Genomic DNA, 12650 nt, shown 5'->3' on the forward strand with positions numbered 1-12650 from the left:
ATCCTAGTTGAGATTGCAAAACACCAAAATGCCAATTATCATCCATGGAGAATCAATTCCTGGTCGAAGAACGATCTATCATGATAGGAACTACCGCACAAAACCTTTTCATCAACTACTAGCCTATGCGTTACCAACAGATGCAACTAATGAGTATCAAAATTGGTTAGTCTACTGCAATTTAGTGTGTGGAGATTTTGTCGAGCTATTATGGAGATATTCAAAGGTCAATATGTAAGATCGCCTACTATGAATGACATTGCTAGATTACTTCATATTAGTGAGCAACGTGGCTTCCCAAGAATGTTAGGTAGTCTAGATAGTATGCATTGGAGGTGGAATATTTGTCCACAGCTTTGCATAACAATATGAAGGTCGCAGTGGATCTCCAACAGTAATTCTTGAAGTTTTAGCTCATTGTGATATTTGGATATGACATGCTTATTTCAGTATACCAAAATCTAACAATAATATTAATATGTTACAGACATCCCATGTTTTCTCAGACCTTACTAGAGGTATTGCTCCATCGACGCATTATGTCATTCAAGGAAAAGATTTATCTATAATATATACCCCAAGTGGCCGGTCAACTCTTGTGCAAACTATCCAACACTCATTTGCTCTGAAAAAATATTTTGCAACAAAATAAGAAATATGTAAATAAGACGTGAAACGTGCATTTGGAGTTCTCCAAAGTTCATTTGCAATTGTGGAAAATCGAGCACGTTTTTGGAGCAGAAGTGATTTGCATGATATAATGACTATATGGATAATAATGCATGATATGATAGTTGAGGATGGACAAAATCTTGATGCACTAATCGAAGATGTAATAGAAATATCAACTTCAGACGTAGAAATAGAGAAGAAAGAAACCGCTCAATATCAAGAATATATTGGTAAAAAAAATGCGGATGATCAAAATTACATTTCGAAATGCAATGATTGATCATTTGTGGGAGAAAATTTCTGGCGCATGCTTATGTTCAAATTGTATTGTGAAATATTATTTTAATTTTATTTTTATTCATTCAAGTTCGACAACATATTTATTTAAGGGGAAGTTGGTGAAAAATCCCCAATCAAAACATTTATTTGGGTTCACTCCCTACCCACAAAATTGTGGTACTATGTCATACAAATTGTGGTACACTTCATGTGGAAATGTGGTACACTTCATGTGGAAATGTGGTACTAAAAAAGTACCCAGGGACTGAACACAAAAAAAAACGGCGGCTGGGGAGTGAAGTCCAATTTCCCTTTTATTGAATATATAACAACAAATTAATATTATTTTTAATTATATAATAAATAACAACAAATTAATATTATTTTTAATTAAATAATTATATTATATATAATAAACATAAACAAGAAAATACAAAACATGTTTGAGTGAGTCTCATGTGAGACCGTCTCACGGATATTAATCTGTGAGATGTGTCAATCCTATCCATATTCACAATAAAAAGTAATACTCTTAGCATAAAAAGTAGTACTTTTTCATTGATGACCCAAATAAAAGATCCGTCTCACAAATACGACCCGTGAGACCGTCTCACACAAGTTTTTGCCAACATGTTTTACAAGTTATAATTTCATATTTAAATTATAGAATAAGGAATATTCTTTTTGATATTATATTAACCAAAAAAAGTTGGCCCTAGTTTTCAGAGTCGTCCGTCAACCCGAGTTGAGCAAATCGGTTCCACAAGACGGTTGGTTAGCTGGCAATCGAATCGAATCTAAAAGCAAAAGTCCCGAACTAGCATATAAGAACTCATCCATCGAGCTAAAGGGAGAAACCCTAGTCTCTCGCCCACTTTTTCCCGTCTTAAGGAACTCTGCAACTTTGTCAATTTACGAAAAAAGAAATCTGAATTTACATTTCTTTAGTAGGAATTAGAGGATGTCTGACATGTATGGACAGGAGGGTGGTGGATCTGCGGCACCGGCTTTGGGTGGAGGTTATGGGGGTTATGGTGGCTCTGAAGGCGGGGGATATGGTGGTTACGGAGGAAATAGTGGAGGTGGAGGCTACGGCGGTAACAGAGGCGGTGGACGAGGCGGCGGCGGGTACAGCGGTAATAGAGGTAATGGTATATGCCTGGGTAGATAGTCTCAAATATTTTATAGCTTTTGGATATTTAATTTAAGCATTATATTTTCATGCTCTTCAATTTTTTTAACTGTGACCGGATTCTGTGGTTTTAGGTGGTGGTGGTGGGGGATATCAAGGTGATCGGGGGGGCCGAGGTGGAGGTGGAGGCGGCGGTAGAGGAGGTGGCCGTGGTGGGGGAAGCGGCAGGGAAGGTGATTGGCGATGCCCTAATCAAAGGTGTTAAATTTGGCTGGTTGATTAACTCGATTTCAAGTTTATTGACGTCATTATTATTCCGCGTTTGTAAACTATATAGTGTTGATGATATGAAGGGAATTGGACAAGGGCAAAACCTGGCATCTCTTTTGCTAGCTCTGAATTTTTTTTATGAATTGTTCAATCCTGTCAAGTAGCACAAATTTAGTTCGATAAGGAAATAGTGACTGTGTCCTGCATCCGAATAGTGTGTTGATAAAAATATGGAAATTCACGCCCATGCTTCTGGAGGTAGAGCTTGATTTCGAGCTGCTCCAAGTTCCCATCTGCATTATATTGCCATGGTTTATGTGAAGCAACCATACACATCATGCTATAGGGGTACCGAGGTTTTAGAGCTACACTGGAATTTTAGGGATGCTTTGTCATTCTTTGATTAACCAGTAGTTAAAGTATATCTGGTCATGATATTATGTTTTGAGAGGCTGAAAACTAGATTTTGATGTTCGAGTTTTTTCATCTGTTAACTGTAATTAATTCTGGATCTATGCATGCAGCTGTGGAAATTTGAACTTTGCCCGAAGAACTGAATGCAACAAATGTGGTACACCTTCTCCTACTGGTGGCGATGATCGTGGGGGTAGAGGTAGTGGTGGTGGTTATTCTAGAGGTGGGGGTTACGAGGACAATCGAGGTGGAAGAGGGGGGAGAGGTAACAGTTTTGATGGTGGCAATGGCCGAGGTGGTAATGACTATGATGGTGGAAGTGGTAGGGGTGGATCTTATGGTGGTAACCAAGGGAGGGATGATGGAGGATACGGACAGGGTGCTGCTATTGCTCCTCCCCCATCTTATGGAACCGCTGGTGGAAGTTATGCTCCACCTCCAAATACATATGGTGGGAACCCTAGTTATGCTCCCGATGCTGTTCCTCCCCCTGCTAGCTATTCTGGGGGTCCTGGTTCATATCCTCCATCATACGGTGCTTCTGTTGGTTATGGTGGTGACTCATTTGGTGATAAACGTGGTGGTGGACGAAGTGGTCCGCCAGGTGGATATGGTGGGGGTCATCGAAACCAAGATGGAGGTTATGCTGGGGCCGTGGTGGATGCTCCTGAGAAGGCCAAACCATGTGATGAAAATTGTGGGGATTCCTGTGATAATGCCAGAATTTATATATCAAATTTGCCCCCTGATGTTACTACTGAAGAACTTAGAGAACTGTTTGGAAGTATTGGCCAAGTAAACAAATTTCTTTATCTTATTTCCATTAAGCAAACAGTTACAAATTTTTGTTACAGGTTGTGCAATTAGTTTGAAGGTGATGTGGCTGTATGCATTTATATTCCTGCGTCATCTATGATTAGTCACTTCAGCCTTTCTTGATGCACTTGAGTGTGATTGTTTTTCCTGGTTAAAGTACTACGAAACTTGCTAATCCTAGTTGTCCTGGGTTATATAGAAAGAGCTATTAGTAATTATTTCTGCATTTGTTTAAATTTGCCAACAAGAAATATGTATTAAGGCAGTCATGAAGCTACTTGAATAATTTGAGTCTCTCTGTGACAATAGGTTGCAAGAATTAAGCAAAAGCGAGGCTACAAGGACCAATGGCCCTGGAGTATAAAATTATATACCGATGAACAAGGAAACAACAAAGGGGATGCTGTTTTGTCTTATGAAGATCCATGTGCAGCACATTCTGCTGGTGGTTTTTTCAACAGTATGATCTTAACTTGGTTTTTCTTTGGAGTGAAATTCTTTCTTTTGTTCTTTTTATATTTTCAGTGTTTTTTTCCTTACAGTGCATGACATGAGAGGTTACAAAATTAAAGTTTCGATGGCAGAAAAATCTACTCCAAGGGTTCCTACTTATGGTTCTGGGTATGTTAATATTTTTTCAAATATGGGTTTTTTTTACTCTGCATCAATTTGAATTATCATTATTTTATTTATAGAAGCTAGAAATATTATTTAAAAATTAATTCATAACAATAATGGTTACATCATCACTTTTTTCTGGCAATTTTATTGCACTTATTAGTAGTACACAGGGTCAGTTTTTAATGTACCAACTGTTATAGAGCAGTATCAACTTATTATTTACCTGTTTGCCAGCATCATTAAGTGTGGAGGTTACTGATAAATGCCTAGGTGAATTTGGGTTACTGGTATTACACGCTATTTGGTGATGATAAAATAATTTATGCGTGCAGTTGCATATGAACTGTGGCTGTTTGTATTGGACATGAAGGGTTCACATTTATCTGCTGTGCTATTTTATATAGAATTTAATGTCCCAGTTTTCCATTTCTAGTGGACAGTGATTATTTCTAGCTCTTTTGACTACTATTTTTGAGTGAGTGCTTGTGGTGATTTGACGGAAATGATGTCCTGACAAGAATAAGACTAGGTTACTGCAGTTCCCATTCTCATTGAGCCTCACTTCCCTTCTTTGGATATAAATGACAAGGGGTAGTATTTTTTGCATTTAGTTGTGATTTTATTGGTGATCCAGGACTAGACTTGTATGATTGGTCTTCCACACCCAATACTTTTGTTACGAGGGGTCCATTTAGTCACATTGGAATGGGCAGTTTTGACTCACTGGGATTTGGAACTTTTTATCTTTTAAATTTAATTCCTTCTTTTATGAATCATTTCTTCTGTGTTTTATGCTAGTTAACCGTTTAGCATGCACTCACATAGGTCTTCCTACCTCTAATTTTGGGAACACAATTTGTCTCATGGCTTTGATTTGGTTGGTTCTTCTAGATGATGTCCTTTCACAGATCTTAACTCAGTAATTATTATTTAGACAATACCTTTTATCAGTTCATGAGAACTTACCATGAGCTTTATTTTTGTCCAGCAATTTGATATGCCAGTTCCATGCAAGTGATGGTGATTTGCGTTGAATCATTGTTTGATGCCTACATGATCATGATACTATGAGTTCTTATTTAAGATGGAGATATATATTTTTCTTCTTTCTGCTCTTGGATTTGGCTTGTAATTAAATCTTCATTGCCGTGTGAGTTTGATGTGCTATCTTGCGTTTTTTAACAGTGGTAGTGGTAGAGGCAACTATGGCGGTGGACGTAGAGACAACTATAGAGATGGTGGTTCTGGTCCTGATAGAAATTACCATGGAGGAAACCGTTCGCGTCCGTACTAAACTTTTGTGGCAGCCTTTATGTACTAATATTTGTGGTGGGAGGAGTTTTTAATTTTTTTTCCTTGCGTGGATTTGTTCACTGACTGGAGACTAAGAGGTAGGTTGTTCATTACCCTGAGCAATACCTTTTTTTCTCCATTCTACATCCATTTTAAGACTAGTGGGGAGTTCTTCAGTATGGTCTGGGATTAATTGGAGCTGTGTTAATGTTTTTATGGAGGGAAGTGGATATTCTCCAAAGTGCTGCGAATGGTAGGTTGAACTTGTCAGGTGAGTTGCTTTCTAAATCGCATAATCACAATCTCTCTACAACCAGTCCATTTTGTGATCCCTTCTTACCTACTGCAGATTCCTAACATTAATGTCTAGATTTAAAATGACTTGAATTTCATAAAACTCTTATCTGCTAGTGAGCGAGAAACTATTATCGTTAGCTACCTTATTTGTCGTGGGCATGGATATGAGATTTGTGGATTCCATATATTTATGATGTGGATGTGAATGAATCAGGTTACTTATTCATAATCCATTGGTGAACCATAAACTATTTTTGTTACTGCTTCCACCTCTTTCTCATGCGAGCATCATACTAATGAGCCGCCCATTGTGTTGAAGTTCCATCTGATTGTATAGGCTTGCTTGAACATAATGTGCTACTCCAGATTAGATTTTTTCATATTTCAGCTTGATATAAAATTCTAGACAGAATTTCTATACAAGAGAATTATAATAACAAGATGGCTGTTCTGCATTGTTCAAGTGATTGAGGTTGTCTTGATACCCCCTTGGAGTCTAGGACCTAAACAAATCAAAGCATAAGCCCCATCAAATTCCAATACATCCTGGTGTTTCGTCCATTTTCACTGTCAAGGATGTTTCGATTTTGCATGAAAATCAAGTCTTATAATCCATATTCTTCCGATTGGCCAATCGGTTTAGGTTATGGTGTTTTTCCTAAGAAATAGTTTTTTCCCATCCTGCTGGTTGAAGTGGGATATTTCAAGAGCCATCATAATTGGGTGCAATTTGCAGAACATGCTTATATTATGCTTTTATAATCCAATGCATTATCCCATGTCTTGTATCTTCTCTGGTTTCCTAGAGTGTCCCCTGTTTATGATACGTATTTACATTTTGAAAAGCACTTGAAAATATTTGTTGATCAATGTTGGTGTGCCCTGATGTCGTGCAGCATGTTGCGTTTTAGAATTTGATGGTCGTATTTTACTAATCAAGGACATTAACATGAACCATTCTGTGTTTCCTCATGAATTGAGCAAGGATTTGGTGGATTAAGAAATAGTTTTCGGCTCTCTACCCCTTCTTTTAGTTGCTTTGGTGTATATAATTTTTAGGCAGAGAATGAAATGGGGATTTGGTAATTGACTTGTTACCATGGAAGGATTATGGGATATAATCAGTTATTAATTCTGGTAATTTGTTGATATGGTCATCTGAACTAAAAGAATTAGTTCATATTATTTTATATATTTATTTTCTTGAAGAGGGATTAGTTCGGATCAACAATTATAGCAATTTATGTGATGGCCACCTTAACTGAGACTTATTTTGTATTATTAGTTCCAGTTATATTTTTAATGGCCACGCCTGAAATGAAGGAATCAGTTCGTGTTTGTTCATTACTTTAAATATGGACGACATATTTTTGTGTATTGATTTTTTATTAAGTTTCCAAATCTATGACATGCACAAGTTGCGTGTGGAAATTCTTGTTTGGTTTTTGTTTCCCCATTATTTTCTAGTCTAAATTGCTATATCACTCACACACACATATTGTAGGGCCTGTTAAATGGAACATGGAACTTACTGGACTTGCATGCGAGACGATAAAAGATTTGACAAAATCCGCGAATACGCATTTATAAAATCTCGGACTGTTGTAGTCAACATCTTTTGCTAGGCATAATAAGAGTTAATTACTCATTCATTAATGTTTACGATTATGATATGATCAAATCAAATTTCAATATGAAATAATTTCAAACTGATATTTTTATTTGAATATTAATCAAATTAATTAAAGATTCTATAAGCGTATAAAGCTTGTCTAGGTTATTAGTCAGTTAAACACTAGTGCATTTAGTTTGTTGTATGAAGGATTCTTTTATAAGAAGGAATTATTAATTTACGAAATGTAAATATTTGATATTTCAAACTTGTGGATTTGTAGCAGAAAACAGAAGTAAACGCTGGATCTTCACGATTTTTTGGCTTGTAAAGATGTTACGTATTGTTTCCATGTATTTCTCTTTCTTCGGAGAATATACGGTTATTTTTCAGGGTTTTTTTTCCTGTGTTACAGCTATAATTTGGGACGGGCAAATAGCTGATTCGATCCATTTTTTTTACTCAAAAAAAAAGAGAATTGAATTACGCCACAAAAGATTGATCGGTTTTTACAAAGGAGAATAACTAACGAGGGAGCCTAAGCACATATTGAAAGATAGTGTGAGCCACTATGTTTGTTGATCGTGGCGAGAAATAGGCCATATTTTTTGGATGAAAACGGCACAGCGTTGCAATCTGATTCAGAAGAGAGGCCTCAGGATCTGGTGTAAGAAAGTGTTTGCGTTACGATAAGGGCATCGGTCTGCACAATCCATCTCTAGATAGACAACCGATTGGCCGCCACCACTATGTTTGTTGATCATGGCGAGAAATGGGCCATACTTTTTGGATGAAGACGGCATAGCGTTGCAATCTGATTCAGAAGAGAGGCCTCGGGAGCACGAGGAGCTGGTGAAGAAGTGTTTGCACAACGGTAAGGGCATCGGTCTCCACAATCCATCCTTAGACAACCAATTGACCATCTCACAACCTTTCCAGAACTGTACGAGTTTCTGCTGTATACTGTTCGAGCAAAAGTTCCCCAAGACAAATAGAACTATTTCATACTTATCTCGTCTCACAAGCCCCACCCGAAGAACATCATGTGATCTTTAATGGATGCGCCAACATTAATTTTGACGAGGTTTTCAGGAGGAGGCCGCATTTCGAAGGATTTAAATGGGAGCGTGGGGGAGTCGATTGGATCCATCTTTTTCAACATCGAGTGAGACGAATTTATTTTTCGAGCGTTGGGAATTGGGATGGGTAAAGAATATTCATTAATTTCGAATTAAATTATATGAATCCATGAGACGAGTTAAATTAGTTGAATTGAAATAATTCAGATTTCCCGAGTTTGTAACAATATTTTCCGCCTCCAAACTCTGCTCAAGTTTGTTATTTGTCAAAAAGATACCAAAGTCAAATTTGAAGTATTAAATCAACTTGGTATTTGATTGAACAGGTTACCGTTAACAGACAGAGCTTTCACATGCCACTGCGAATTTCTTCACGCATTAAGAACAAGTTACTAATGCAGAAACGAGATGATTTTACCACAACGTTAGTAACCGTCAGAATGGAAAGGTCGAGATGGTGGAGAAGATAAGTCATAAACAGCTATTGATTCAAAACTTAAGCAGAGTTAAACGTACAAAAAAGATCCTAACATTGCGAAAAAACATCAAATAATTTGTTGGCTGCCGTCTCGTAGAGAAGGTTTTCTACCATCTTCTACTCAGCAAACACCACAAGATAGTCACCGCTGGCGATATCATCCAACAGAAAAATGCAGACTTGTGTATCGAGATTGAAAATGAAGTCTTGATCCCAACATAGAACCTGCAAGTATCAACAGATGGATCAACAGTGGTAATCAATCCCAGACCTGAAAAGTCACAGCTCTGCTCGTTTTGATCGTGCTGCTGGTAATAACTGTTGAATGCATATGAAATATTTCCAGGCCAACTTAGGTTGAAACATGAGCCGCCCGATGAAATTTCAGTGCAGTCAGCAGCAGAACATGCCTCTAAAGCTACAGCACTTGCATTTGATAAATCTTTGTTGTTATTTATCACACACCATTTCGATGACAGGTACTGAACGTCTTGAGCATTCACCAGTTTTCTTGAACCCTGGTTAAAATCAACTTGATACTTGGCTTGGCCATCGAAAGTAAACACACCCCAATGTCTTTCGAAATTCCCAGTGGCCGTGTTCCTCATATCTTCGTCCAAAAGGCTTGAAATGTATATTTCTGAAGGCAGAGGTTGGGGGTTTGGAGAACTAGTTGATCGGCTATGGAGGTGGCCAACTAGGCCTTTCAAGAATTCCTCGGCAAGAGCTGATGTAGCATTTGCAGCACCATCTGTAGGCCACCCAATTCGACCAACGATAATTCCTACTCGAGGGAATCCAGCATTGGATAGAGCCACAGTGATGGTATTGTAGCTCAAGTCGAAGCTGTTTTTGTAGGACTTATGAGTGTCGTTTCGCGACCTTGCCGAGTCTCTGAAAAGAGCAAAATCAAGAGAAAGATTCTTGTTTTCGAGGTAACTCTGGAAAGGGGATATTGTCACCATGAAAGGTGATCGGTTTTTGCTCAGAAACGCGAGAAGTTCAGTCAAGGTTCTGTTGACATCAGGCCTGAATTGCCCATCTGATGGCAGGCCAGATTCTGAACGGAAAGCATCAAAACTACAGGGAACTACAACTTTAACCTTTTCACCTATGTTAGCTTTATATAAAGACGCTTGGATGTTGGCAGCTGCTCCTACTGTAAATGGGTAGAATTGCTCACCGTAACTTTGAAGGAATGGCTCGTCTCCAACAGCAATGTAACTGGAACACGTTAACTGACATGAGCAAATTCAAGATAGAAGCAAAAGACATTCGTGCGATGCTTTTGACATTTCAAAATCAGAGGATAGGCATGGAATTAAGGAAACGAATGAAATAAATGTTCGAAAGTGGATTCCATTAATCCCAGAATGGTTTACATAGGATCAATACAGACACAGAGATCAATGGTGGTAGCTCAAATCATGAACACGTTATCAGGTATAAGTTTCCATCACAAAAAACTTTATTAACCTATTTCCACATAGCTTTACGATAATAAAAAACTGCTTAGTTTTGTCTGAAATCGTTTATTTCAGACCTCTCTTCCCCGATTTCATTCCGTAAACACAAATAATTGATAACTAAAAATCAAGAAATCAAAAAAAAAAAAAAATCAAGAAATCACACAACGCATGCTCAACCCGCTCAAGTGCATGATAAATAAAGGCACAAAAACAGTTAAAAGGGGGATTACTCACTCAATAAGGACCCTGGAAGCGCCATCAGAGACGAAACGGGTGAGATTATCGTGGACCCAGCTCTCGGCAGCCTTCAAAGAAGAGTTGAGGCTGCGAAGCATGGAATTGGGAATGCCGACAGTTACATGAATATTGGAACCGGACAGTGACTCGAGAACGAGTGGGTCTGCGTCAAACAGCTTAACTTTTGCAATGCTGTTTGCTTTCAGCAGCTCCACCACTTTCGGCGGCGGCAGAGGATGCGAAGCCGCCCTTCCCCAGTTCACGCCAATGCCTTGTGCATTTACAGTGTAGGTAAAGGATGCAACCAATAATACAGCCAGCGCGGGAAAGACGAGCCTGGATTTTGGGATTTCCGTAGCCATTTCTGGGTGAAACTGTGTTCAGCTGTGAATGATAGTCAGGTGCGTACTACATGTTTGATTTTTTGACAGGAAGTATGAACATAAATTTTTTGGTTCAAATAAACGAAAGAGATCAATGGTGGAAGAGCTATAGATAAGATTCTGCGGAGAACAGAGCTCAAATAAAGAGCTATAGATAATAGGCTGTTGAAAACCGAGCTCAAATAAAGAACAATAGATTAAAAATCAAATTAATGCTGTCGAGCGCGGTCGAGTTTATATGTTTTTCAAGTAGAGTTGGACTTATTGAGTGTCAAGCGCGAGGTCGAACTTATATATTTGCCAAGCACTGAATGTCGAGTGCGAGGTCGGACTTATATATTTGCCAAACAAATTTGGACTTACTGAATGTTGAGCGCGAGGTCGGATTTATATATTTGTCAAGCAGAGTTGGGCTTACTGAGGTGCCAAGCAAGGCCGAGCTTATGTAATTGCTAAGCAGTTGGGCTTACTGAGTTTGCCTCAAAGTTAAAAGTTTATTCTTTCTGTTTGTGATCTTTGTCTTGTATCTTATATTTCTCAAGTCATCGAGTAGGACGAGGCTATGGTTGTCACAAAGTGCCAAGCTCATGTGCCCACTAGTAAAAATGACATGAGTTGAGTCCAAGCCCGATGTGTAGCTAAATATAACATGCTCTGAATTCTGCAACAAAACACAAAACCAAGACACAAGGAATCCAAAATAAAAATAATCTGAATGTATAACTTGGAATCTAAAATTTATCAAAAACTATAACGATTCGAGTAATGATCAAATCCCAAATTCATGATGCTTGACATCATCTAAAATTTAAGCTTGACATATCGAAAACAAATTTAGTGGAAATGTCCTTCTGAATTTCAAATATCTTCGTGTATGAATTCTAAAAAGATCTAACGAATATATGCTCATCAAAGCTCCATCAAATTAGCAAAGGAAACATCTAACAATATAATTCCAACACCTTTTATTCTTGAGTTTTGAGTACCTAACACAGTAAGTCTTGAATTATGAGAATCTAATATCCGTAAAACTGTGAACTCTCTTTCAAATTAATCATGGGAGAAAATTCAACTACATGCTTGAATGATTCCTTGTTCCTAAGACTGCATGGGTAGGTCGCAGGCGGGAGTATAGACAAAGTGAAATTATATATCTCAATTATTATATATATATAAAAAAAATCAGGAATGCAGCTCTTAAATTCATCTAATTGACCCACAAAAGGCATATTTTTGAAGAGCCAAATCCATAATAATTTAATTAAAAATTAATTTGAGCAAAACAAAGGTTTGTTGCTCAAGAGAGCAATGGGATGATCTAGGGGTATAAAGCAACGATTATTATTCAATTTATGACATTGAGTGCAACAAATATTTAAAACTGATATGGAATTTTGTAATATATGACAACTAGATTTATGCATATTCATGCAATATTTTGTAATATATCTAAAATATAACTGATGATATGATACGATGGGGTCGCATTCGATCGGAAAAACTGGGCTAAATTGAGTAGGTGTAAGATTGATGATGGTTTGGGTTTTCAAAAATTTGTCACCAACTTTTTTTTGTGAGTTTATTAGTAATTTTTGTAC

At 37.7% G+C, this 12650-nt stretch overlaps 2 protein-coding genes across 5 annotated transcripts; one reads left to right on the top strand and one right to left on the bottom strand.

The window, feature by feature from the left end:
* Positions 1–1710: 1710 nt before the first annotated feature.
* Positions 1711–7604, top strand: LOC140957674 (transcription initiation factor TFIID subunit 15b-like). Of its 4 annotated transcripts, XR_012171670.1 has the most exons (8): positions 1711–2102; positions 2218–2341; positions 2878–3562; positions 3893–4043; positions 4126–4204; positions 5390–5602; positions 5724–5768; positions 7299–7604. XR_012171670.1 is itself a non-coding variant. In XM_073415012.1 (6 exons), exons 1-6 carry the CDS (start codon positions 1913–1915, stop codon positions 5496–5498), a joined length of 1338 nt encoding a protein of 445 aa, XP_073271113.1. In that variant the 5' UTR covers positions 1711–1912; the 3' UTR covers positions 5499–6023. The 4 variants fall into 4 exon arrangements, 2 of the variants coding, with proteins under 2 accessions (XP_073271113.1, XP_073271114.1); XR_012171669.1 differs by lacking the exon at positions 7299–7604 and having other exon boundaries at positions 5724–6023; XM_073415012.1 differs by lacking the exon at positions 7299–7604 and having other exon boundaries at positions 5390–6023.
* A 1274-nt stretch (positions 7605–8878) lies between these two features.
* Positions 8879–11135, bottom strand: LOC140957673 (glucan endo-1,3-beta-glucosidase 9). Its single transcript, XM_073415010.1, has 2 exons — positions 10667–11135; positions 8879–10187 (listed from the first exon to the last, which is right to left on the bottom strand). Exons 1-2 carry the CDS (start codon positions 11029–11031, stop codon positions 9071–9073), a joined length of 1482 nt encoding a protein of 493 aa, XP_073271111.1. The 5' UTR covers positions 11032–11135; the 3' UTR covers positions 8879–9070.
* Between the last annotated feature and the right edge of the window lie 1515 nt (positions 11136–12650).

The sequence above is a fragment of the Primulina huaijiensis genome, chromosome 14 (genome assembly GCF_012295235.1).
Source record: "Primulina huaijiensis isolate GDHJ02 chromosome 14, ASM1229523v2, whole genome shotgun sequence".
In the NCBI taxonomy this organism is placed as follows: Eukaryota; Viridiplantae; Streptophyta; class Magnoliopsida; order Lamiales; family Gesneriaceae; genus Primulina; species Primulina huaijiensis.

What these genes read in the sequence shown, in the direction of transcription:
- LOC140957674 (XM_073415012.1), top strand. Translation starts at nt 1,913, where the DNA reads ATGTCTGACATGTATGGACAGGAGGGTGGTGGATCTGCGGCACCGGCT. An exon ending in CAGCGGTAATAGAGGTAATG is followed by an intron (nt 2,103 to 2,217) that starts GTATATGCCTGG and finishes CTGTGGTTTTAG; the next exon opens with GTGGTGGTGGTGGGGGATAT. An exon ending in GTTCCTACTTATGGTTCTGG is followed by an intron (nt 4,205 to 5,389) that starts GTATGTTAATAT and finishes GTTTTTTAACAG; the next exon opens with TGGTAGTGGTAGAGGCAACT.
- LOC140957673 (XM_073415010.1), bottom strand. Translation starts at nt 11,031, where the DNA reads ATGGCTACGGAAATCCCAAAATCCAGGCTCGTCTTTCCCGCGCTGGCT. An exon ending in GCTTCCAGGGTCCTTATTGA is followed by an intron (nt 10,188 to 10,666) that starts GTGAGTAATCCC and finishes AACGTGTTCCAG; the next exon opens with TTACATTGCTGTTGGAGACG.